The sequence below is a fragment of the Oncorhynchus mykiss genome, chromosome 8 (assembly GCF_013265735.2).
Source record: "Oncorhynchus mykiss isolate Arlee chromosome 8, USDA_OmykA_1.1, whole genome shotgun sequence".
In the NCBI taxonomy this organism is placed as follows: domain Eukaryota; kingdom Metazoa; phylum Chordata; class Actinopteri; order Salmoniformes; family Salmonidae; genus Oncorhynchus; species Oncorhynchus mykiss.
In genome coordinates this window covers 46,668,231-46,696,175 of record NC_048572.1, presented here as the reverse complement: position 1 = coordinate 46,696,175, position 27,945 = coordinate 46,668,231, and the positions used below count along the sequence as shown (strand labels likewise).

The window sequence follows — 27,945 nt, the reverse complement described above, 5'->3', positions numbered from 1 at the left end:
TATTGGAAATGTTAGGATTATTTTGCTCTTACTGTAATACTGTAGCGTACTCCCGACCCATAAAGGCTAATAGCCATTATGGGCTATTAGCAGGACAATAGACTCTTGCCAACACCTCCCAGTATTTTGATTATTTGTGCAAGGCAATTCATCAGCATTAAAAAATTAAAAACAACTCATAGGCTTCTACTTCCAGCTTATACATACTATATACAGTTTACGGACACAGAGTAGTTTACAATAGTTATATTTTATTTGTTTTTAGTCCCATCCTACAGCTCCTCTCAACCTCTCCCATCTATCTCTGAACACCATCCAGTTTTTTATATTTGCCATATATTTTTCAACTGGGCTGTGATGTTTGACAAAAGTTCTGAACCTTTCTATTCTCATAGATTCTACAAATTAAAGATAAACACTTTTGCTAAGATTATTATTATATTATTCATCGATTGACTATTGCTTTTTAAATCACCCAGCAGTGCTATTTGCAGAGTTAGCTCCAGGTAAATGTTGCAGAGCTGGTATGGTTGTATCTCCCATATATAACATTCTATTGGTTGCAAGAATTTTGTATAATAATTTTAAATGGAACATTTCTACGTTTTGAACACAGCGTTGTTTTGTGTATCAGTTCATAAACCATGTGCCATGGAATCGGTACATAGAGAATCTCTTCCCAACTATTTTGCTATCTGAATGGTACAGCTGTCAGTATTTTGGTCCTTAAATTAAACTAGTATACATTTTTATTTATCACAATTGTCTTTACCAATTTTGGTCTTTAATGCAGGGCAGACAGATAAGTTCCTTACTTTCTCCCCCTTCCACTTGCCTCCTTCATTTTTGCCTTAATGCTGCAATTAGGTGGTTGTAATTTTGAGTAGAGCAGACATTTACATATATTTTTGTTAGCTGCATGTGTGACAACTCCACCAGTCCTATTTATGAAAATAATTTACAAAGATTATGTCGTAATATTTGTTGTAATATGTTATTTTCTGGTGGAATAAACTGAAATTGCAACCAACTTTCAAAGACTTAAAAATAGCGATATTTTCACATTTTCAAAGTGAGAGGTTGAAATCTGAATAAAGGAGAAAATGACATTCTTGAACATGGGGTGGGCCATTCTTACTAATCTGCTAGAGAACCAGTTCGGATTTAAGTAAACTCAGCAAAAATAGGCAACGTTGTTGCCGGTGATATCTGGGGAGGACCTGCCTTACAACAGGCCTACAAGCCCTCAGTCCAGCCTCTCTCAGCCTATTGCGGACAGTGTGAGCACTGATGGAGGGATTGTGCGTTCCTGGTGTAACTTGGGCAGGTGTTATTACACGTGGTCTGCCACTGCAAGGACGATCAGCTGTCCGTCCTGTCTCCCTGTAGCGCTGTCTTAGGCGTCTCTCATTACGGACATTGCAATTTATTGCCCTGGCCTCATCTGCAGTCATCATGCCTCCTTGCAGGATGTCTAAGGCACGTTCACGCAGATGAGCAGGGACACTGGGCATCTTTCTTTTGGTGTTTTTCAGAGTCAGTAGAAAGGCCTCTTTAATGTCCTAAGTTTTCATAACTGTGACCTTAATTGCCTACCGTCTGTAAGCTGTTAGTGTCTTAACGACCGTTCCACAGGCACCTGTGTCCCATCTGCTCCTGCAACGCCCTCTTAATGCTCATCCTGTGTCTCCTTGACCTGCCACCACTCCCCCAGTACTCCCTCCCTCTCTCTGGTTGTTACTATTCAGACCCTGTTATCCATTTGTTCCTGTTTTCCTCTCCGCTACAGTTCGCTCTGACACTGGTCCCTGTCTCCAGTCCACGTCTCGTCATCCTGCTACTCTGTCCTCGATTCCCCACTCTGCTACTCCCTTGGATTCCCCTCCGGACCTACTTACCCTGTCTCAACCCCTCTCGCTCCAGCCTCAGCCTCCGCACCTGGTTTCCAGAAACCCGGCCGAGCTTCCCTTGACCTGCACTCCCATCTCCCCCCTGTGTCTCAAAAAATACCTTGGTTACTTCATGCCAGTCTCCTCGTCTGAGTCTGCTCTTGGGTTCCCCTGTTCCACTCCGCGTAACAGCATGTTCATTAATTGTTTATTGTTCATTGAACAAGCATGGGAAACAGTCTTTAAACCCTTTACAATGAAGATCTGTGAAGTCATTTGGATTTTTACAAATGATCTTTGAAAGACAGGGTCCTGAAAAGGGGTTTTATAGAAATTACCATAGCTCAAAATATGCATGACACAGTATACTTTAAATGCATGCAAAGTTGTTTGTATTATATTTGGGTCATTCAAGAAATATTAAAGATATATTTAAAGATCTTGTTAGGTATGCATTGATATTTGTTTGTGTGTGAATGTCCATCCCGGGTTCAAATAGTAATTCAAATCAAATGCAATGATTTTGAATACGGTTTGAACCTAAGTCTGGTGAATGGTGAATGTAATGTATGCCTCTCGTCCCCTTTCCATCTGTATGGAAAATTGTTACTTGATCCTAAGCAAATAAAAGGCCAAAGCTGATAAGACAGTACAAAAAAGTCACATACAGTATATGAGTTTTTACTGCCATTATCTGACGATTCTCTGTATATCTATCTATAGCTCTTGCAACAGCCAATAGCTGGACATGTTATGGAGGTTTGGGTATCGGAGCTGAAACAAAGCACAAGATGCATGTCATCAAAGTATTCGATTACTCCGTTGAGCCCTCATTCTTCTCCACCTCACCTTCCTCCTAACCTTCTCCCCCTTTCCGCCCTTGTGTCTCCCCTTTCAGTTTAATGGGGGCATGATATCAGTTCTGCCATGCCATATGTACAGTGCTGTAAATATGCTGACCTCTTTGTTTGCTGTCAAACTGATATGTTACCGCAGGTGTTGTTTTCCAATGGTTAAGTTCAATTGTGAATGAAGTTGTCTTTATTTGTCTCACAATGCATTATAAAGTTAGTTAATTTGACCAGGGAATAATATCCCCTCATATTAATGTCCCAGGTGTGTGTGTGTGCACGTGGGTGCGCATGTGTGTGTGTTCACCTGTGCATCCATGTGTGTATGCATCTGTGTCTGTATGCATCCCATTTCATTAACAACTATTGACCCATCATTTTCAAATCTGGACCTCGAAGCCAGTTCCACTGCTTTTTTTTCTTGATCTGTGTGCTATTCCTGTGCGCCACCATTCACTTCAATTTCAGTCATCAGTCAGGTAAGAAAGAGGATAAGAAATTCAGACAATAGCGAGCCCACTTTCCTTACTTTGGCTAAATCACCAATTGTTCTGCAACTGATATAAGCTGTATTTATGCTGCATTAAACAGCACAATTCTTGACACGTGTCATTTAAATTTAGGTGATCAAACAGGTGAATAGTGAATATCATCGTACTGAAAAAAAGATATATTCCATATTCCCAGAGGTATTGTCAGTAATAATCTTGCGACCATAAGGTTCAATTCCACTGTTAGCCCATTTGGGAAGCCCACTGTGGTAAGCTCATCCAGTGCTAATACTTTAAATGCCATAAATATGGATACCCCCACTGTTTTAAATCGTGTAGGAGGCTTGAGCTGTTGCATATCAACGTGCAAAGTTTGTCAAAGATCGACCTTCTTGATATCTGAGTGCATGACATGAGCCCGGATATTTTCATTCTCTTGGAGACTTGTCTAAATGGCTCGATCCCGGATAAGGACCATGACATTGCTGATTACAACGTCTACAAACTTGTTTTTGCATGGATTCCGCGACACGGTTAGCTTTTAACAGCTAGGGTCGCTATTTCTTGTGCCGGAATCCCGCTCTAGACCTGTTGAAGCCTGCTTGACAGACAGGTTGAAGCCTGCTTGATGGAGACGCTAAGCTGCTAGCCATCATACTAACAAAGTTGGGAACAGATGAGTTTTGCAATGGAGCCCTCTGTCTGGAGAAATAAATGAACGGTTCCAGCACTGTAAGAGCTGTATCTACTACGCTTTGTTTCAGGACAAACCGGATCATTCTGACTTCCAATGCGGCACTTGCCGAGGATTATAGGCTTGAGGTTGCTTCTTTGATCACGCTGGTCGCCAGCCTACGTAAGAAACTGGGGAAAACGCGGAGTGGAATGTGACATTTTCTACGCCAGTGGCAGGATGGCGTTTGCGTTCGCCAGTGTTGCCCGGACCTCCCCCATCTGATAGCAGAATGGAAGTTGCACCGTAAAAGGAGCAAGGCAATCAAAGATGGTCACATGTTACAAGCCAGGAAGCCGAAGACATCTGCCTCTTGCAAAGCAGTCTACACTCCCAACGAGAGGCCCAGAGCGGATACAAACAATGAATAGTTTTGCCGTCCTGAAACCTGATCTTCCTGCACTCTCCTCGCTGGAGATGCCAGTGTCTGTGGGGCCACAATGTCTACTACTACAATTTCAAAGGCGACTTCGGCAACCTTCTGTCCCTGCTCTGGATCGAGTGGGCTTCTCCATCTGTCGGAGGCCTGCGCCGGGCTCAACTTATTCTGCGCTCGAGTAAATTACATTACTAAGCTGTTCCTGAATGTACTACGTCAGGACATGGGAATTGATTGTATCGTAGTCCATGTGGGTTTTAATTACATTATGATGGGCAGCACTGAGCAGTTGAAACTGGATTTTAAAGAGCTGATTGACTCTCTGCTAGACACTAACAAATATCTGCTCCTGTGCCTTCTCTGAATCGTGGCATTGATCGCTTTAGCAGGATTCTTTCTCTTCACAACTGGCTACGTGATTATTGCAGCTCAATGGGTGTAACTTTTGTTGACAATTTCAATACCTTTTAGAAACAAAGGCAAAGACAATTCCCTTTATAAAGGGGATGGGATCCACCCAAATCATATGGGTTCCTGGATCCTTTCAAAGCATTATAAGGCTGCGTTGAGACTGACTTATCAATGACCCAAGCCCAGCTCAGGTAATCCCTACCATTGTCACGCAGAGTTGACATAATGCTTCAACAAATGTACATTACACCAGGGGCGTTGGCAAATACAATGTAAGTAACCTAATTCATATCCCTCTAACTGCTCTGAATGCCTCTTATCCTACAGCTATTGTATGCAGTAATCATGTGCCTATGAACCAGATTTATACTGTTAGCACTGATCCAGTGTGCCCTAGGAGGAAGTCCACTGTATGCAGCTCACCCTGCACTAACATAAATAACATAATAAGCTTCCCAGTAAAGCAATAAAACAAGTAAGCATCCCAGAAGACAAGTGCTCAAAATAGCCCACGTTAACATATGTAGCTTAGAAACAAGGTTCATGAAATCAATAATTTGCTAGTAACAGATGACATTCATATTCTGACTATCTCTGAAACTCAGTTAGACAATGCCTTTGGTGATACAGTGGTAGCAATACAAGGTTACAACATTTACAGAAAATATAGAAATGCCAATGGTGGAGGTGTTGCTGTTTATATTCAGAGCCACATTCCTGTAAAGATTAGAGAGGATCTCATGTTAAATACTGTTGAAGTAATATGGCTACAGAAATGCTTGATAATGTTTGAAATGCTTGATAATGTATGTGATATTATATTTTCTGGGTGATTTAATTATTGACTGGCTTTCATCAAGCTCGCCCACTCAAGAAAAAGCTTCAAACTGTAACCAGTGCCTGCAACCTGGTTCAGATTATCAGTCAAACTACCAGGGTAGTTACAAACAGCACATGAATGAAATCATCAACATGTATTGATCACATATTTACTAATGCTGCAGAAATGTGCTTTAAAGCAGTATCCAGATCCACTGGATGTAGTGATTACAATATAGTAGCCATATCTAGGAAACCAAAGTTCCAAAGGCTGGGCATAATATAGTGTATAAGAGGTCATGCAAGAGGTTTTGTAGTGATTCCTATGTTTTATGATTTAAAGAATCTGTTGGTCCGTGGTGTGTAATGAGGAGCAAACAGACACTTAATTTGACACATTTATGAAATTGCTTATTCCAGTTACTAATAAGCATGCACCTATTAAGAAAACGACTGTAAAAACTGTTAAATCCCAGTGGATTGATGAGGAATTTAAACATGTTATGCTTGACAGGGATGAGGCAAAAGGAATGGCAAATAAGTCTGACTGCACAACGTGTTGCAAATTGTGAAATCATGTGACTAAACTGAATAAAAATAACTACACTATGAAACAAAGGTAAATTACATACAGAATGATAGTAAAAAGGTTTGGAGCACCTTAAATTACATTTTGGGAAAAAGGCAAACTCGGCTCCATCATTCATTGAATCAGATGGTACATTCATCACAAAACCAACTGATATTGGCAACTACTTTAATGATTTTTTCATTGGCAAAATTAGGCATACAAACAAATGCTGACACTACACATCCTGTCACGCCCTGACCATAGAGAGCCCTTGGGGTTCTCTATGGTGCAATAGGTCAGAGCGTGACTTTATAGTGTTTTAGTCTTGAATTCCTATTTTTGGTGTGAGTATGGTTCCCAATTGGAGGCAGCTGATGATCGTTGCCTCTAATTGGGGATCATACTTAGTGTGGTCCTTTTCCCACCTGCGTTTGTGGGATATTGTTTTGTCTTGGTCTAGTGCTATGTGTGCTACGAACCGCACATTCGTTTATTCGAGTTATTCGACTTGCCTAGTTAAATAAAAGTTAGAGCATAACATTTCTACAGCCTAATTTTCTAGTTCTTGTCTAACCAATACCTAAATGGAGATTCAGTGAAAATAAAAGATAATTGGTTTATCAAGACCAGTCCCCATGCTTGTCACAGAGCAGTACGAAACGGTGCTAAAATATGTGTAGGCTATTGCTTCAAATCCTATTGCTTCTAACTTCAATATTCTCTTTAAATAAATAAGACCTACACCACTTTTAACAGAACATTACTCAACATTAGTGAGACTCATGTCGCCTAGAGTAGGCCTACAGTATATCTAAAAAAATGACATGACTCTCCGCCAATAATAACATATAGAGGATTGGAGGATATTTCTGTAATTCAGTGATATTTATTCCCATAGTAATTCATTATGGATCCATAACTAAATAAACACCGGCATTATGAAAGAGTATTTTTATATCCTTATTTTATTAACGAAAGTATAAAGATTCCATTATTAGTTTGAACGTGCAAACTGGCACAAAGAACAGAACAGCGGGAACGTTTCCCTAGTCAGCTCCGTTATTAGTGCAATGCCCCTTAAAGTGTTGCCAGTGTCACGGGGTGGGGGTCCACCCCCCCTCCTGGTTCCTCCTCCTTCCTTCCCCATGGGCTAGGTCCATCTTCTGTACGTGGCTCTGCGGCCCATCCCATGCCCTCGTGCCTTGAACCTTGCACACTTTCAGTGGATACAGCTGGAGAACTGCAAGGCAATCCCATTGTGCGCCACTCGGGAGCCATGACCAATATACACTGCTCAAAAAAATAAAGGGAACACTAAAATAAAACATCCTAGATCTGAATGAATGAAATATTCTTATTAAATACTTTTTTCTTTACATAGTTGAATGTGCTGACAACAAAATCACACAAAAATTATCAATGGAAATCAAATTCATCAACCCATGGAGTTCTGGATTTGGACTCAAAATTAAAGTGGAAAACCACACTACAGGCTGATCCAACTTTGATGTAATGTCCTTAAAACAAGTCAAGATGAGGCTCGGTAGTGTGTGTGGCCTCCACGTGCCTGTATGACCTCACTACAACGCCTGGGCATGCTCCTGATGAGGTGGCGGATGGTCTTCTGAGGGATCTCCTCCCAGACCTGGACTAAAGCATCCGCCAACTCCTGGACAGTCTGTGGTGCAACGTGGCGTTGGTGGATGAAGCGAGACATGATGTCCCAGATGTGCTCAATTGGATTCAGGTCTGGGGAACGGGCGGGCCAGTCCATAGCATCAATGCCTTCCTCTTGCAGGAACTGCTGACACACTCCAGCCACATGAGGTCTAGCATTGTCTTGCATTAGGAGGAACCCAGGGCCAACCGCACCAGCATATGGTCTCACAAGGGGTCTGAGAATCTCATCTCGGTACCTCATGGCAGTCAGGCTACCTCTGGCGAGCACATGGAGGAAAGAAAATGCCACCCCATACCATGACTGACCCACCGCCAAACCGGTCATGCTGGAGGATTTTGCAGGCAGCAGAACGTTCTCCACGGCGTCTCCAGACTCTGTCACGTCTGTCACATGTGCTCAGTGTGAACCTGATTTCATCTGTGAAGAGCACAGGGCGCCAGTGGTGAATTTGCCGATCTTGGTGTACTCTGAGAAATGCCAAACGTCCTGCACGGTGTTGGGCTGTAAGCACAACCCCCATCTGTGGACGTCGGGCCCTCATATACCACCCTCATGGAGACTGTTTCTGACCGTTTGAGCAGACACATGCACATTTGAGGCCTGCTGGAGGTCAGTTTGCAGGGCTCTGGCAGTGCTCCTCCTGCTCCTCCTTGCACAAAGGCGGAGGTAGCGGTCCTGCTGCTGGGTTATTGCCCTCCTACAGCCTCCTCCACGTCTCCTGATGTACTGGCCTGTCTCCTGGTAGCGCCTCCATGCTCTGGACTCTACGCTGACAGACACAGTAAACCTTCTTGCCACAGCTCGCATTGATGTGCCATCCTGGATGAGCTGCACTACCTGAGCCACTTGTGTGGGTTGTAGACTCTCATGGTACCACTAGAGTGAAAGCACTGCCAGCATTCAAAAGTGACCAAAACATCAGCCAGGAAGCAAAGGAACTGAGAAGTGGTCTGTGGTCACCACCTGCAGAACCACTCCTTTATTGGGGGTGTCTTGCTAATTGCCTATGATTTCCACCTGTTGTCTATTCCATTTGCACAACAGCATGTGAAATGTATTGTCAATCAGTGTTGCTTCCTAAGTGGACAGTTTGATTTCACAGAAGTGTGATTGACTTGGAGTTACATTGTGATGTTTAAGTGTTCCCTTTATTTTTTTGAGCAGTGTATATTGTCCTGCTAATAACAGGTTAATAATATATTTTTTGAGAATATCCAACGGCTTTTATATAATTCTAAATTAATAATAATAATCGCTTTGTATAAAAAAATATAAAAATTTTGGAGATTATTTCATTTTTTCAAATAACGTAAAAGGAGCAAGAAAAAGGCCATTCTTGAACATGGGGTGAGACATTGTTACTAGTTTGTAAATAAAGCCAGTTTGTTATTTAGGATTATTTTTCTGATTTTAGAGCAAGAGAAACTTAAAACCTACAATCATCTCATGGGTCTCCCAGTCATGGGCGGCACAGGTATTGAACCAGCATCTGTAGTAACACAGCTTGCACTGCTATGTAGTGTCTTATACTGTTGCGCTACTCAGACGCTGTATAATGTGACCGGTCGGGAGTGGCCTACAGTACTACAGTAAGAGAAAATAATCCTGACAAAATAAAATAATAAAAACCTTAGTGTAACAACAGTTTAAGTAAGTAATACTGAAGTTGTACACAATTATCAGTTTCTATTTAGGTTTATGTCGCCCATTCATTGTCAGTTAGAGACACAGTAGGACCCAAAACCATAATCAGTGCTCTAACTCCCCCTTGCGCTGGTCTGGAGCAATGAAGTGGTGACGCAGGGTACCGTACTAAACCTCAAATTAGTCCCGCAGCATTATCACACTTTTAGTGGAGCAACCACTGTACTCATTTAAGGGTTTTTCTTGTTTGGACTATTTTCCACATTGTAGAATAATATTGAAGACATCAAAGCAATGAAATAACATATATGGAATCATGTAGTAACCAAAAAAGTGTTAAACAAATCAAAATATATTTTTTATTTTAGATTCTTCAAAGTACCCACCCTTTTCCTTGATGACAGCTTTGTACACTCTTGGCATTCTCTCAACCAGCTTCATGAGGAAAGCTTTTCCAACAGTCTTGAACGAGTTCCCACATATGCTGAGCGCTTGTTGGTTGTTTTTCCTTCATTCTGCGGTCCAAATCATCCTAAACCATCTCAATTGGGTTGAGGTTGTGTTATTGTGGAGTCATCTGATGCAGCACTCCATTATTGTCCTTCTTGGTTAAGTAGCCCTTACACATCCTGTAAGTGTGTTGGTTCATTGTCCTGTTGAAAACAAATGATAGTCCCACTAAGCAGATGGGATGCAGAATTCTATGGTAGCCATGCTGGTTAAGTGTGCCTTGAATTCTAATTAAATCACTGACAGTGTCACCAGCAATTCACCATCACACCTCCTGATTCATGCTTCACAGTGGGAACAACACATGCAAAGGTCATCCGTTCACCTACTCTGCATCTCACAAAGACACGGCTTTTGGAACCAAAATTCAAACATTTGGAATCATCAGACCAAAGGACAGATTTCCACCAGTCTATTGCTCATGTTTCTTGGACCAAGCAAGTGTCTTCTTCTTATTGGTGTCCTTTAGTGATGGTTTCTTTGCAGCAATTCGACCATGAAGGCCTTATTCATTCAGTCTCCTCTGAACAGTTGATGTTGAGATGTGTCTGTTACTTGCACTCTGACTCATTTGTTTGGGCTGCAATCTCAAGTGCAGTTAACTCTAATGAAAGTATTCTCTGCAGCAGAGGTAACTCTGGGTCTTCCTTTCCGGTCCTCATGAGAGCCAGTTTCATCATAGCGCTTCATGGTTTTTGCGACTGCACTTGAAGAAACTTTCAAAGTTCTTGAAAATGTACAGACTGACTGACCTTCATGTCCAAAAGTAATGATGGACTGTCATTTATCTTTGTTTATTTGAGCTGTTCTTGCCATAATATGGACTTGGTCTTTTATCAAATAGGGCTATCCTCTGTATACCACCCCTACCTTCTCACAACACAACGGATTGGCTCAAACACATTAAGAAGGAAAAAATTCCACAATTAAAATTTTAACAAGTAATTGATATGCATACCAGGTGACTGACTACCTTATGAAGCTGGTTGAGAGAATGCCAAGAGTGTGCAAAGCTGTCATCAAGGGAAAGGGTGGCTACTTTGAAGAATCTCAAATATAAAAAACACTTTTTTGGTTACCACATGATTCCATATATGTTATTTATAGTTTTGATTTCCACTATTATTCTACAATGTAGAAAATAGTAAAAATAAAGAAAAACCCCTGAATGTGTAGGTGTGTCCAAACTTTTGACTGGTACAGTATGTGAAATCATCTCTTGTGGCATCATGTTACCTAAATATCACTATCCCCATATTATTATTATTTTTTTTTTTTATTTTAAACTTTTGGTTATAGGTTTTGCCATAAACCAAAATATGCATTTATCTGTTTCATTGATTTACTCTTTAGCTGATTGCCAGCTTTTCAGGCAATTGAGAAATAGATACACCTCCTCAATCAAGAACGCTATATCATGCTACTTTCTATCTCATATTCTGATGGTGTCCCGTCTAAATTTTGGAAAACAGTTAATGCAAAAATGAATCTCTCCCTGCCTAAGAAAGCTGTGGATCTAACATATTTACTGAGAAACATTTGATAAGTGAATATTTCAATCAATGTGTTATCTCCGCAGGACTTTTATTTGAAAAAAATGGTGGTTTAATTTACCCTGATCAGTCAATCGACTGCTTTTCCCTCTCCCAGCCTCTAGTTGGCATGAAGGAAGATCCAACTTCTGGGGCTAATTTGCTTGATCCTCTCTTGCTGCAGCATTCTGCTCCTCTAATTGTAGAATGATTGACACATTTTAAACCAGAGAAATATATTGGGTGCTATCCCTAGGGTCTGGAAGGCTGCCCATGTGCCTCCTCTCCAGAAAGGTGGTGACCGCTCTGACATTAATAATTATCACCTCATCTCTAAACTCTTTCCTATTGAAAAATGTTCAATCTTTAATCAACACAGCTTAGATATTTTCCAGTGTCCATCAGTCTGATTTCAGGCCAGTACTATATCTGCTTCTTCTTTGGTGATAAATTACATTGTAAATTGCTTGGACAAAAGGCAGCATTGTGCTGCCCTTCTTATAGGCTTGTGGAAGGCTTTCGACACTTGACCTGTCACCATTATTCATTTGTCGACTGTCTGAAATTGGCCTGGGTTAGGAAGCCTGCATTTGGTTTGAAAACTACCTGACAGACAGGACACAATGTTTTTCTTCTGATGGTGTTAAGTCAGGGTTCCTTGAGAGGAATAGGATGCCTTTCATTAAATAGCAGAAAACAAATAATTCAGTCAACATTCATGTCGGTTATAGTTTATGGTGATATCGCTTATATGAATGCAGCTGCCACTGTGCTTAAACCACTGGACAAAGTTTATCGTAACGCACTACACTTTATTACGGGTGACAGGTTCAGTGCACATCATTGCTTTCTGTATCAGAAAGTAGACTGGCCCTCTTTGAAGTCTTGTAGATCGATGCATTGCACTCTTTTTGTTTATGAAGCACTGTTGCATAGACTTCCGTCTTACTTCATTGGGAACCTGCAGACATACGCGCTACCAGACTCAGCCTCAGGGATGGTTTACTCTGGAGATCCCTTCGATCTCCACTGAGTTAGGTAAATTTGCTTCTAGTTTTTTTTACACCTTACTTATGGAATAATTTCAAAATTCTAAAATTGGAAGAATTGGTGACTAGGTGTCACGCCCTGGCCTTAGTATTTTGTGTTTTCTTTATTATTTTGGTCAGGCCAGGGTGTGACATGGGTGATCATGTGTTTGTCTTGTCTAGGTGTTTTGTAGATTGATAGGGTTGTGTTTAGTATAGTATTCTAGGTAAGTCTATGGTTGCCTAGAGTGGTTCTCAATCAGAGGCAGGTGTTTATCGTTGTCTCTGATTGGGAACCATATTTAGGCAGCCATATTCTTTGAGTATTTCGTGGGTGATTGTTTCCTGTCTTTGTTGCACCAGATAGGGCTGTTTTGGTTTTTTCACGGTTTCTTGTTTTGGTCATTTTTCATTAAAGATGTATAAAGCTAACCACACTGCATTTTGGTCCTCCTCTCTTTCACCAGAAAACTGTAACACTACGGCAATTCAGATGGCTGATTGAGGACCTTTGTACTGAAGAATGCATTTGTTTTATATTCTTGTTTTGCTTTTTGTATATTGATGTGTCTGTTTGATACAGGGCTCATCTGTACAATAGACCTTGGTCTCAGCAGACTCTCTGTCCAAAAAAGATTACTTAAAAAAATTTAATCGGAAGATTTGGCAATGTATTTGTTTCTTCTGTTCCAATTGAAGATGGCTTCTTTCCAAATATAGCGTATCTATCTATTGAGGCTAATTTGAACTGACAAGACCCACATTTAGCAGCGGGAGAAATATGCTTCAGTAAATGGGTGAAATTATGGATTTTTGTTCTGGGGTGTTGTCTTGGACAGAGGCCAGTGGGGGCATGCAAATTGAGTAAGCAAACACAAGCAACAAAACACGCAATTGGATTCTATTTTTTTCAGAGTCTGAATACTTTTATTTTGAATAAATATGAAAACATTTTTAAGTACCTGTTTTATTGCTTTGTCATTCCGGGGTATGTGTGTAGATTGAAGAAAAAAATATTTTAATCCATTTTAGAATAAGGCTGTAACATATCAAAATGTGGAAAAAGTGAAGGGGTCTGAATACTTTCCGAATGCACTAGCTTGGTCCTTGCAAGTTTGTGGATATTAGGGCTGACCCCATTTAGCCAACAGGTCAGTTGTTTGTTGAAAAGGCTTTTGGTTGACAGATTATTTTTGTTGAGCGGCCCATGAAACACGTGTCTGATTCGTGCCTGTCTCAGTGGACTAATCCATTGCGGAGGCCTCGGGAATGTCACAGTCCATCACTCTAAAACAGGCATCTGCAACATAAGGCACACGCGAGGGTATTTGCCTTGGCACGCCAAGCAATTTTATAATATAAAGAAAAAAAAGGGAAATTGCATTTGTTTCAAAATTGCATGGGTTTTTCCATAAATAGCTTTTGCTTTGGACATGACACCATTTAAGTTTTCCTTAGACCTATAGTATAGTATGTGTGAAGATAATCATTTTAAATTTGACTGTACGCTTGTTTATTCCATGTGTAACTCTGTTGTTGTTTGTGTCGCACTGCTTTGCTTTATCTTGGCCAGGTCGCAGTTGTAAATGAGAACTTGTTCTCAACTAGCTTACCTGGTAAAATAAAGGTGAAATAAAAAAATACAAATGTTGAGTCAAGAAGAAGGGGAATGTGGCTAAGATCCACAAGGCACGTCTCCCTCCAGAATGCGATCTGTCCTGCAAATTGGTGCACGTTCATTGTTTCATACCTTAATTGTGTGAACATTTTTCCCTTTGATTGTTATTGTCTATCAATTCCCCATTACGTACACTATATATACAAAAGTATGTGGACACCCCTTCAAATTCATGGATTCGGTTATTTCAGACACACTTGTTGCTGACAGGTGTATAAAATTGAGCCATGCAATCTCCATAGTTTGTTAAGTGGAATGTCTAAGCACAACAATGGCTCAACCACAAAATGGTAGGCCACACAAGCTCACAGAACTGGATAGCCAAGTGCTGAAGCTTGTAGCTTGGTAGTGAGTGTTGCAACCGAGGAAAGACGATTTGTCTGTCCTCGGTCGCAACACTCACTACTAAGTTCCAAATTGCCTCTGGAAGCAAAGTCAGCACAAGAACTGTTCGTTGGGAGCTTCATGAAATGGATTTCCATGGCTGAGCATCCGCACACAAGCCCAACATCATCATGTGCAATGCCAAGCGTCGGCTGAAGTGGTGTAAAGCTCGCCACCATTGGACTCTGGAGCTGTGGAAAGATGTTTTCCGGAGGGATGAATCACACTTCACCATCTGGAAGTCTGACGGATGACTCCCTGCAGCAATGTTCCAACATCTAGTGGAAAGCCTTCCGAGAAGAGTGGAGGCTGTTATAGCAGGAAAGGGGGGACCAACTCCATATTAATGCCCATGATTTTGGAATGAGATGTTTGACGACCAGGTGTCCACATACTTTTGGTCATGTAGTGTATATCACCAATAGTACATTTACCATAAATCCCCATAATTTCTAATGTACAATGTTTCTTTGGTTTCGGTAATTTCTGTTAATAGATTCAATAGGCAATTTTATTTCTACAGTCGTTTACTGTTCTCATTATCGGAGTGGACACATTGTTTGCAGAGCTCACAACCTATGCTATACCAGTAAGACACGTTTTGGTTTATTTCATTTACTAGTTTTGTCAATTTATTCATTGTCTTTTGTTTGGAGCGCTCCTGTCAATGTTGAGTAAGGACGCACACCTGATTGTGCATAGAGGTAGGCATAGGCTACCTATCCTGTGCGTAAATGTATAAATGTGGCCATTCGGGGATGTCAGATAGTATTTCTGATTGTCTTATCTCACCACCACGAATGAAAAGTAATTGTGTCTTCACCTTAAACAGCAAGTAAAGTCTGTTTTTACATCTATTGAGAATGACAATAGTTCCTCAATGTATTCAAAAACCTTTCCAGCTCTCTCCCTTTCAATAACCACTGAGCCTCTGGGTGAAAGGGAAAAATGTCAATCCCTCATCCAGTGGGCCGGACCCAGTTGATAGTTGATACAATATTTTAAGTTCGTTGTAGACAGGCGGTGTAGAGAGATGATGCGATTCAAAGAACATGAACAAACTGCCATGCGTAGCCAATGTGATTTAAAGGACATTTATTTTTATTAGGGTATTTTCTACCTAAAATTATTTTTATTTGTCGGTTTTCTTTTACGTAGTTGGCAATACAAGTTACTTGCATTGTTATATAGGCCTCTCTGTGTTCTGCACTAAGTTATTTATCTGCTAATGGCTCACGGTTTAGGCTATCATACAATGTGTTCATTTGGCAGAGGCTGGTGCTCTTGCATTAGATTGATTTGTATCATTTTCATTTCGATTTAGATAGAATTTAGATTAACTACATGACAATGATTTTGAGATACTAAGATGTTCTAAAAATTTACATGAAACTGCTCCATGAAAATGCTTTTGAAAATCATAACTTGCATGCAGATCGGTAGAAATGGTAAGATAAGTTGTAAATTGGCATTCCACATGAAAAAGGTTGCCGACCCCCGGCAACTTCAAGAGTTTATCGGCAGAATCTGCGAAGGCCAGTAGCAGCAGGAGTAGGAGAGTTGGGAACATTTTTCTTCAAATTCTTTTCTCTTCTATCTCTGGCTCTCTCTTGAGTCATTTGTGTGTGTTAATTATTTCATCAAACAGTGTGCTTAAACATCAAACAAGCTCAGTGCATATAGTTGATTTTATTAAAATGTTTATAAATGAAAAAATACATGTTTTAAAATATCTACCAATTGACTTGTCGAAAGAACAGATGACCCTCTGTCAACCAAGATATTATTTTGGGTCGGGGACAGCCAATAATGGTTAGAATGGAAATAGCTCATTGAAGATTTGGAAGAGAATGGTACATAAAGCCAATGACCCAATCCTAAACTATTCCATTGCTTTTACCTCTCTAGACCCTTTAATTGTTGTCCCTCCCTATTAGCGCTAACTAGCATTGTATTTATAGTTTTTTTGTATTGTCACAAACACCAAAGGCTATGTGGAGTTTATACCATATTGCTTACACTAGAGTTGACTTCAAAATGAACGAAACGGAAGAAAACAGATCAATAATGAGTGAAACGGGGATATTCTATCTGAACAAGGTGAAACGCTCATTTTCTGTTTAGAAACAGTTTGCTACAGTGTGCTCTAATGAACATGACCCTGTAGTATCTAGCTCCCATTAGATCCCATAAGGGTGTCACCAAGGGCCATGGGAATGGGATATGTCCAGTGGATGATTATGGGATTGGGCCATTACGAAGCAGAAATCAATTCCAACACCTCTTTCTCTTCTGTTCTCATCAGTCGGACACAGAGTTCTGGGATAAGATGCAGGCAGAATGGGAGGAACTGGCTCGCAGGAATTGGCTCGAGGAAGAAAATGAAGGCCCGATACCACCCAGCAGCTCTCCAATTGAGAAGGTAAACTCCCCCAACACCTAATTCTTTCCTCAACACTAATACTAATCTGGAAAAATCTCCCATTAGAGTTTCCAATATCATTTACCTAAACTTTCCCACCAATCCCAGAATTTATTCACAAAATGTCTATCCATTCAAAGAGATGCACTTACTGACCATAATCCCTGATACTAATCCCTGATATTACCCCCCAAAATAACCTTTTAAAACCACAAGCGATGGTAGGTACAAAACACCATCCCTTCATCAAAGCTATCTAATCCAATATTTTACATGGAGAAAAACAGTAATATCGATGTAATCACCAAACCTTTGAATTCATCTTCAACCTATCACTAACCTAGGAATCTCACAACTGCACTCATTTGTGATAGGTAGTGTAGAGCTAACATGAGAAAGTGATGTGTTGCTTCGAATGACAGGCCACTGATGGCTGATACTTAATCTAGAATTCTCTCAACTCCACTATTGTCTCAATTGGAACAGATTGTTGCTCAAATGTTGAGAGATCACAATAATGAGGGAGAAAAAAGGAGAGGGAGGAAGAGAGACAGACAGGGGATATGGAAAGGGGCAGTAGTGGAATAGTAGACAACTATCCCCCATTGGTTTAAGTCTTATTAATAACATACATTTACTTCTTATTTTCTTTGCAGTCAAATATGTTTCCTCCTGGAATTATTATTATTTTCAATCTGAAAGGTTGTGTTTCACATTCATTCATCAAAAATAATGCTGCAGTTGTCACTCCAGTTGATATGTAATAATAACTACCCACCACAACACATAATGCCCCGACCATATTCTGCCAGAATATATTGTGAAAATGTATATGACAATAAACATACCGGTATGTTAAATCAACATCCATTCCCCAAAATGAAGAAAATCTGTCATATTTATATTGCTATTACGTTATGTTATTACTTGCATCATATTTCAATTTTTGTATAGGTTATTCACCCTCCATGGTAAAGACCTTCATATATTGGAGGGTTGCCTTTGTTCTTGAATTCTTATCTAAACAAATGGCTGCTGTCAACAGCATCGAACAAGGCTCTAATTTTCTATAAATACATTTCAAATACCCATAGGACCAAACAGACCTGGGTTTAAATACATAAAGTATTTAAATATTTGTATTTGAAAATGCTATTTTCTGTGTTTGAGTTTTTTTAAATGCATGTCCATACTTTACTACGTGTAATTTCAAAGGAAGTTTGTCTAAATACTTACTTAAAATAACTGAAATACAATTTGTAGTATTTCAACCCAGATCTGGTAAATACTATTTTGTTTCTATAATGGGTAAAGACTTACTTTGACTACATATCATAACGCATTTATTACAGATCTATAAGCATTTTATGAACGTGTTATAACAGGTCCAAACCACATTGTTAAAGGTTAATTAAATGTATCCATAGGACATCTATACCACATTCATGTCATGGTATGCAAGAGCTCATTATGTATCTTAATAGATGCATCATTACAATGACAGCATAGTGTCATCATTATGGCTGTTCTCCAAAGTGTGCTTCTGACATTGCCCCCAACGGACTTACCTTACCACCTTCTTCTCACTGAGGTCAATGGTGCATAAAGATCCCCACAGGGTTGAATCCTCTTGGTAAATGATACGGTTCAAACGGTGTAGTTCTCATTCGTAACTCATGAACAGCCCTCTACATCACAATTAAGGTGGTCAAACGGGTCTTCAATGCACACATGAAGGGTCTATTTATGAATTCTATGCAGTCAAAGTAGTCATCAATTTTCCCATTCACAAACCATTTATAGCTAAGCACTTCGTGGCATTTAACTGAGCAGTTTGCCACTCTGATCTATAAAACCAACATTAAAGGTCTATGTATGAATTCTATGCAGTCAATATACTGTCATTTCTATTTTCTCTTTCATAAACATGCTTCACTTATCAAAAAGAATATGGACACAACACAAAATGTTAAAAGGATATTTCAGCATTTTTGCAATGAAGTCCTTTATCAACTTCCCCAGAGTCAGATGAACTCATGGATACCATGCATCCAGGAAGTTAGAGAGAGTTGTTCTAGTCAATGCTAACTAGTGATAGAGCAATGACTGAAAGTCTATGCTATCTACCGGCACACTAACGCTAGTTAGCAACTTCCTTCAAATTGCACACAGAGATAAAAATTGTATCATCTGACTCATTGCCAAAATCCAGAAGTATCCCTTTAAGGGAAATATTTTATTTACATTTTCCAGATGTAACACAGAAACAATTGCTGAAGAATCCTACTATTGACATTTTTCATTTGGACTTTTCTTGAATAGATTTAGCAAAGATCAATATTCAAAGCATTGAAATCAAGTTCCACATTTCAGACTCATAGCAATAACTATGAGTAAAACGTACTAACACAGGGTGGTAAAGCTAGCTAGCATTTCCCCCTTAATTAAAGGGTCCGCATGGTCAATCTGGCCTCCGCAGAAATTAGAGCATTCATACTTCTTGCACTTTGCAGAACAGAGCTGTTGTGAAGGAAGTTGTCGTCAAGGATGTGGGTAGCTGCAGCCCAATATGGTGACTGGAGTATGGGCGAGTGTGTTAGGAGCAGCTACTCTTCCTGGAGTCCACATAACATACAGTAATGGACAAGATAAGATATTTCATTAAAATAAGAGTTATATAAAGAAAAGTCACCAAAAGACAACAAAAATACTATATACACACTATTCATACATACATATTCATATTCTTATTTACAGTACAGTTAAATTAGATCTTTAGAAAGAGTGGTGGCGCTGTGATACAAGATGTTTTTATCTGTTTTTTAAAGCTAACCTTGCTTTTTTTGCCTGAGTAACCTCTGGTGGCAGAGCATTCCACGATGGCTCTATACATAACTGAGCAATGCATTAAATCTATTTATGATTTGGATGCCGTGAAGAAACCCAGCGAGTGTGTGTGTCGAAAGGAGTGGGTGTATGAAATGCGAATCGGCTAATTGGGCTGTTTTTTTGCCACTCGAGACAGTCTTGCGTGGCTGATTTTGCTGCACGGCTGATCGATAAGCCGGCAAGTCAAGTGCACCGGTGTTGTAGCGTGCCTGCCGAACTGAGGTGCTTCTCACTGGGCAGCTGTATCACGGCATCGCAGCCTACACAATAAATAACTAATATTGATAATAATCTAGATGTCACCTTGATACATACATACAGTCTACTACTCAATTGGGAGGGCATGAATGGCAACAACACTGGGACACAGTGCTCTTCGCTCCCGCTTGCCAAGCACTACTGACTGGCAATGGCGTGGGAAGTGTAGCTACCTAGTAGCCAATATCAGGGTGACAGTCACAGTAAGCAGACAACACATACAAGAAACAGTACACCCATCATCAGTACTTTTAATCAAAAATAAACCATTGTCACTTTTATAACTGAAAATCTACAATTATTTCTGTAACAGTGAAATACGACTCAGACTTATCCTCTGGCTTCAAAGCAAAGTCCAAACTCTCGCCGTACGGTAGCTCAACGTATGATAGTTGCGTGCTAACTTAAAGGAACTGAAGGGAAAAAACTCAATCAAATCAAACTATAGATAGTAGAGCGCTTGACACACCCACTCCTTTCCTCACGCCCACTACTTTCCTTTCAACACACCCACTTGCCCATACTCCGGTCACCATATTGGGCTGCAGCTGCCCCTTTCTCCTGACGTGAAGCTAATCAGGAGGAGAATGTGAGAGGTCAGTGAAATATCACTTCCTGTTGACCTCTTGTGACATTGTGCCAGGGGCTTAGCTAGCTAGCTACATTAGTGATAGCGCTGAAACCCCTAGAGGGCGTAGTTCTTCCTGATGTCGTATTACTGTTAGGTATGGACACAGTCAGCCCAGCCGGTAATACACATGTCCCCCATGGACCGGCTCATACATAAAACATCCTCCATTCAAGCTGCAAAGGCATTGGTTTCCTCCTTAACTCGATTTAAAGTAGCAGATAATGGACCCTGTCATATATTTATGTAGTTGGTGCTGTAGATTAACTAATGAGTTCTAACGTGAAAAATGGATTCTAACTTGGAAAAGTTTACAACTGTACAATTTATGCTATCCCCATATAAAAACCACGAAGACTGATGGAAAGCTCCGAAAGCAAGATGGTAATTTCTATGACTCACACAGTGGAGGAACATATTGCCTGTAGCCTGGTGTGCACCAAGTGGTATGTTTCTACAATATTCATAACATACTGACACAATTACAATCTTTATAGAATAAAAATCTAATTTCATCAATTACATGTGAAAAAACATACTTAAGTGAACATTAGCAAGCCAGCAGCAGATGAAACAGAAAGTGAATTCTCTCCTCTTTCTCTCCCAGGTGATATTCTATCACTGTCTAGGTTTAGGATATTTACTAGCTCATACCAGTGACAAACTTAGCTATGTTATAGACTTTTGGCAGTATACAAACCAAATCTATCTCACTTATTTTGCCAGCTAGAAAGAAAAAAAACACATTCATTCAAAAACGGAGGAAGAGAATAGCTAGCTATAGCAAGCTAATGTTAGCTTAGCTGCTGCTTCTTCAACAAGAATCGATCCTAAGAGTAAGACAACATTTTTTTATAAATAAAACTTTCCCCCCCAAAAAAATCCACAATCCCCCCCTCCAAAGAAAGCCTGGCCCCAGGGCTTCTCAGAAATTCCACCAGATCCGCGATTGAATCCATGGCCGAAGCTTTGCAGTTCAGTTTAGCCTGCACTCGACAGGCCGCATAGAAAACTCTCCTGGAGCCACAGAACGGCCAAATTATCTGCCATCAGTCCAGTGTAGGGAATATGTTCGAGATGCCCTAGCCCGTAGCTGATTTCGGAATAACATTATGCTGGAGGGGTCTCGCCAACCCACGTGGATCCATCTGACAAGCCATCCATCCACAGTCCCTCAGTCGCAGCCAAAACTACTCTTCCCCATACGCTTGTACTATCTATAGTATGACAGCACAAGCAGTTAGCAACCAACAACTGGCAGACATGTTTACATTTGGTTAGTTTGTGTTATTTAGATGGAAAATGTGAGCTAAATACGGTAGCTCTATAGTTACTCTTAGAAAAAAAAGTTTCCAAAAGAGTTCTTCAGCTGTCCCCATAGGAGAACCCTTTTTGGTTCCAGGTTTCCATGTACATGGAACCAAAAGTGTTCTACCTGCAACCAAAAAGGGTTTTTCATAGGGTTCTCCTATGGGGACAGCCGAAGAACCCTTTAAAAGGTCCTTGACCTTTAGGTCTTTCCCTTACCCTGTTCACTTCCATGCTCACTGAAGCCTATAAAAATGCTTGTTCTCTGTTGATGCTGCTAGCTGTTTGAGATGTTTTAGAATAGGGGTGTGCCGATCTCATTGTATTCATAATCGCATCCGTTTTATCACACTTCATAGTCATAATCGGATTTAGTCGTGATCAGACAACCCGGGAATGTGCTGTAAATGCCTATACCACAAGTGCGCATTCACTCAGAGTGCATCTCAGAGTGCATTATGTTCCTTTTAAATGACCCCGACCGATGAAAATGCACATGATACTTACTTAGTTCTATTCAATTATTAATGAAATAGGCTAATAAATAGTACTACTACTGCCTGCATTTATTCCAGGCACAGATTTAGATGAATGCCGGCTATATATTGTTGTACTTTTGAGAGGAGCAAAACTTTTCTCTCCCGCAACTTATGCCAGCCAACATTATACAATACATTTTAAAAAGTATCTACATTTGTCATTTTATTTTCTAATGATCTGTCGCTCGGTAAACATGCCTGGGTGAGAATAAATAATAATAGCAAGCAAGCTTGGGCTTGGATCATGACGTAATGACAGACGTCGTCAGCAATGAAATAATTATACGAACAGACAACATAGGCCTACTAAACAACGACAAGTAGACAGACAAAAACAATCATATGGTGTCAGCAAAGTCAACAGGAAATAACTAGATTGAACAACGATGACTAGCTACAGATTCTGATTCATACATGATGTTTGAAGATCGGGAGACGTGTGCACTGAGATGAGTGAAATGGGGAAATGAGAGCAGAGGGAGAGTGGCTTGTTCTAATCCAATCGTTGCAGCAGGCTCAACTGATACTCCATCTGATTCTTTACAGACAATATAACTAGCCAATAGTTGTTTAAAGCACACAGCGCTTAACACTGTTTGAGTGAAAGAGTGTGCTGGCAGCTGAATTATTATATTTTTTCTTTCACGGATAATTACAAAAAATACTTGTCATAATCGTATTCTGAAAATGTTCCATATCTGTTACGATACTCGTTTTGCCCAAGTACTCGGCACACCCCTACTTTAGAAGTCACGTTGATGGTAGGGACAGCATCCACTTTGAGAAGAAACTTATTTTTGAAGCCCTCCTTCCATTATTGATATCCGTGAGAGTAGACGCCCAATTCGACCACCTCATTCTCACAAATGTATTGAATTAAGAGGAATGTAGTTTTTCATTTCACTGTGTGACGCTGACCGCGGGGGGCTTTGGGATTGTTTCCAAAGTTCACCTTTTAAAACAACATTACAATAGTATAACAATTGATTTAAGTTTGCAATTTGGGAATGTTTTCATTGTGTTCTCTTAGTAATTATTATATGCATTTCTGGCATTGGGAAATAGGTGCTACACTCTCTTTAAAGGCTCGTTGGAGGGAAAAAAAATGGTGAAAATATTTGTAGTATCTTATTAAAATTTTCCACCACCATGCTAGGGTGGCTAATGCTACTTGCTGGTGTTGCGGTCTGCGTTCAACCAGGGATAAACAGACTCGCGATGTGCAACATCTGGAAGTTGTCAGAAAATCTGAAAATGGTGGTGGAAAATTTTATTTTTGTTAAGATATTTCTACTGATGAGCCATTAAATCAAGGTAAATCAGGTTAAGGAGGAAACCGATGTCTTTGCAGTTGAATGGAGGATGCTTTATGTACCAGCCGGTCCACGAGGGAAAGCAGTGTGTTGCTGGCTGAGTACATTAAAGTCGTACGTAAGATGATAAACGGTGTAAAAGGAATAATATTGCCATCTTGTGGCCGGTTAGGCAACATTAGTGAATAATGGGGAAATGCTTTGCCTGACGACTCAAATGGAATTATTCCACTGCTCTATCGTTCGCTACATACAGTACATCAATCTGAAACTGCCATCAATGAAGTTGTTTGTGGTGACGTCAAAATGAGGAGTGTTGTAAAAAATAAAATGAATCAAAGACAATAACAAATTTCCTAAACACCTCATTACTTATGCTTGTTCTTGCCTGACTAGTCAGGCGCTCTGGAAATCATCGGAGAGGTCGTCAGAAGCAGACTCATTGTGGAAAAGAAACTAACATCTGTGGGCATGGCGTAGTGTTTGGCCGGAGCAAGGAGTTTGAGTAGCCAGGCAAGGAAATTCTAGCTAGCTTTACCACCCTGTGTTTGTATGGTTTACTCACTAAAAAAGTTATGGCTATGAGTCTGAAATGGGATTTTGAATCTTTGTTAAATATATAAAGAATAGTCAATAGTAGGATTCATTTTCTATCAAATGTTCACATTTCCTTTAACATTCTGTGTTGTCTCACTTATCAAAAATAATACGGACACATGTTTATAAATTATTTATAAATGCTTTATGAATGGGAAAATACAAATGGCAGTACAATGACTGCATAGAAGCACCTCACAACTAAGCACTTCAGACCTTAAATGTTGGTGTTATAGATCAGTAGCAAACTACAGTTAATTACCTTGAAGTGCTTCGTTATAAATGCTTCATGGGAATAGGAAAATAGATTTAACTTTACTTTGACCGCATAGAATTCCTACATAGGAGGATTCAACCCTGTGGGGATCCTCATGCCCCATTGACCTCTGAGAAGAAGTAGTTATGGGCCTATACCGGCCTATATATCAGCATAATTTTCTAAATGTGTTTGGGCCTTTTGGAATATTCACGAACACTTTTGAGAACATCCATAATGATAACACTATATTGTCATTGTAATATGAACTATTGCATGACATGAATGTATTATAGATATGCTATTGATATACACTTACATTTAAAAATGTTGTTGGGACCTGTTATATCACATTCATTAAATGCTTATAGATGTGTAATAAATGCGTTATGATATGTAGTCAAAGTAAATCTTTACCCTTGTGGTATGGAATAAGAATAATTCATGATCTGCTTCATGGAGACTTAGCGTAAGTGTTGGGCAGTGGTGGGAGTGGAGGGACAGTTAGGGCTGGCGCTGGTGCACACTGCTGCTATGCCCTGAACACAATGCCTAACTTCATTTGCTGCGGTTATAGAAATTCATCCATATAATTGGATGATTTGAAATAGAATGAGCCACACAGTATAGATCCTCATGAATAACACATATTTGAATGCCTCACTGAGACCGTTATTACACCGAGGTGTGAAACACTGATCAGAAGATTATACATTTGTATTGTTTCATGAATTAACTGTTATACCGCAAATACCCTACTGTCAATTATGTCATATTAACCATTGTACTTGTATTCGTATGACCATGCAGACATGATTTACACAAACGTATGCAATTCATTCAAAAAGATGCCTGTGATATTTACAGGGCTACTACTTTCACACCAACAACCCGTACAAAGAGTGGCCCAATGCTTTTGAGGAAGGGCAGCAGAAGGCCAGAGATGGAGACCTGAACAATGCTGTCCTGCTACTGGAGGCGGCCATTTTGCAGGACCCATCGGATTCGGAGGTAAAAGATCGTTGAGTTCAGTGGTGTAGTGAAGGGTATACACAAGTATATGCCGTATACCCACATATTTTTCAGTGGGCATTGCGTATATTTATTTCTTAATCCCCACGATGCTTATTAAAGTAGTGTAATGGAGGTATACGTCGTATAAATTAATACGTCTGATGGAACAGATCAGAATGTTTAGCTTAAAATGTTGATAAACTATTATTTATTCACATTTTAGGAGCAGCTATGTACACACAGAGGTAGGCTTACACGCAAATGTTCCAAAATGCAATTTGCGGAAAACATTGTTCTAAAATGTGCACTGCACATACAAGCGGTTTCATGGACAGAGATGGAAATATCCGTTAGAAAGGGGAGATTTTAAGATGCACGAACTATCACAGGTTGCTAATAGTGCTCAGCGATTAACCGACATTTTGTTTGTGCACATTGCACAGTTTCTGTAGAGATACATCCGGTCAAGCCAGAACTATGCGAAGTAGTAGTAGGGAGTTGTAGTTTCCAACAGGCCAATATTCTATATGGTTTAGTGCAGAAAACTTGGTAAAGCCTGCTATGAAAAGAAGACAGAAGAATGCTTCGCGAGGTATCTCTAACTGAAAATACATGCTCTAAGTGATTTGATAGTTGCAGTTCAGCAGTCAGGTAACAGCTCTATGGAGATGAGATGATGACTTGGAAGTCATCAAATAAAACAAATGTAATATACACAACTGAAATATTTTATGGAAGTAAAGTAATGTGAATAAATTATTGATAAGTGATAATCAGTAATGTGCAGTCACTACCATCATGGGACTTTTATTAATTGTATTATTTTGTATTCTTACTGCATTCAACCCACAAAATGCATTGTGCATTTAATGTTTAAAAACTGATATGGAAAACTGATCTTTTTTTTTATAAGCCAACCGAATCCGAACCAACCTCAAAGCAATAATCGCTCATCACTAATTTCTAATATGAATAGGACAATGCCTTTGGCTGATAGACAATGAAAGAAAACCAATGGAACAGGAGAACACATAGGGGAAGACTATAAAATAATTGCCTACACGTTTCTATGGTGGAATTTTGGCTATAGGTATTTTGAAGCAAGGTAAGACATGCCTTAGAATATGAAATAAAACGTCCAGGTTTCAAACAATTAAGAAACAGGAAAAATGTAGCGATGTTACCGTCTTCTGGTAGATGGAAAGGCTTTCTCAGAAACCTTCTCAATTGAATGTTCGCTCCACAAAAGCCGCGGCCCTTGCAGAGCAAGGGGAACCACTACTTCAAGGTCTCAGAGCAAGTGACGTCACCGATTGAAACACTATTTAGCGCGCACCGCTAACTAAGCTAGCCGTTTCACATCCGTTTCACACCTACCTGGCATAATGATATCATGATTATTTGCGTCAATCCGGTGGCCATTTCTTTTGCAATTTCCATTTTATGTGCTAAAGAAACACTACTAACCAAACAACATTTCTAGGTGCCTGCGCAGTTGAACTAAAGGGTAACTACAATAAATAAATGACATGCATTTTTTCCCAGACCTCAAACGTGGTCTCCTGATGTGGTTAAAGCATTGTTATGGACTTAGAATGGACTTAGAACATCCACATTTGTTTTTGTTTTTTTATTTAAAAAGTTTGCCTTTTTGGGGGAAATCAGAAACCTGTGAAATTCAGGTTCAGTTAACAGCCTCATTTATTTGTTTTAATTGTAGGTAACATTGTGTGAAGTATTGAGTTTACTTTATTGAATCAATTCGAGAAATGTATCTTGTGTGTTATTTTGTCTTATTTTCTTTGTATTTGTTGAGTTTCAGCCCTAGTTCAAAGACCACTCTATCGCCGCAAAAAAATCTATTTCTCTTTGGAAGAGCGGGGATAGAGAGCTGTCTGAAACCATTAAGTGAGCCTCGTTCAAATTCTTTCAATAGTTCGGCAGCTTCTCTTTTGGCCCAGTGCGGTTGAAGTAAGCTTTTGTTTCATGCAGCACATCAGAGCAGTTCTTCCACTTTCAGGAGATATGGTAATACATATTAATATGTGTTAATTGCATGCAAATAATAGTTGCTTCACTACCACACCCACAACAGAAGCACAATCATTGTCTCGGATTTC

General features: G+C 39.8%; 1 protein-coding gene across 5 annotated transcripts in view; it reads left to right on the top strand.

The window, feature by feature from the left end:
* Nucleotides 1-27,945, top strand: part of pex5lb (peroxisomal biogenesis factor 5-like b) — a 151,342-nt gene that overhangs the window by 106,994 nt on the left and 16,403 nt on the right. For all 5 annotated transcript variants that reach the window (XM_036985505.1, XM_036985507.1, XM_036985508.1 and 2 more), the window contains 2 exons: nt 16,907-17,023; nt 25,679-25,822. In XM_036985505.1, coding sequence (XP_036841400.1) covers nt 16,907-17,023; nt 25,679-25,822 — 261 coding nt within the window. The remainder of the gene's footprint in view (nt 1-16,906; nt 17,024-25,678; nt 25,823-27,945) is intronic.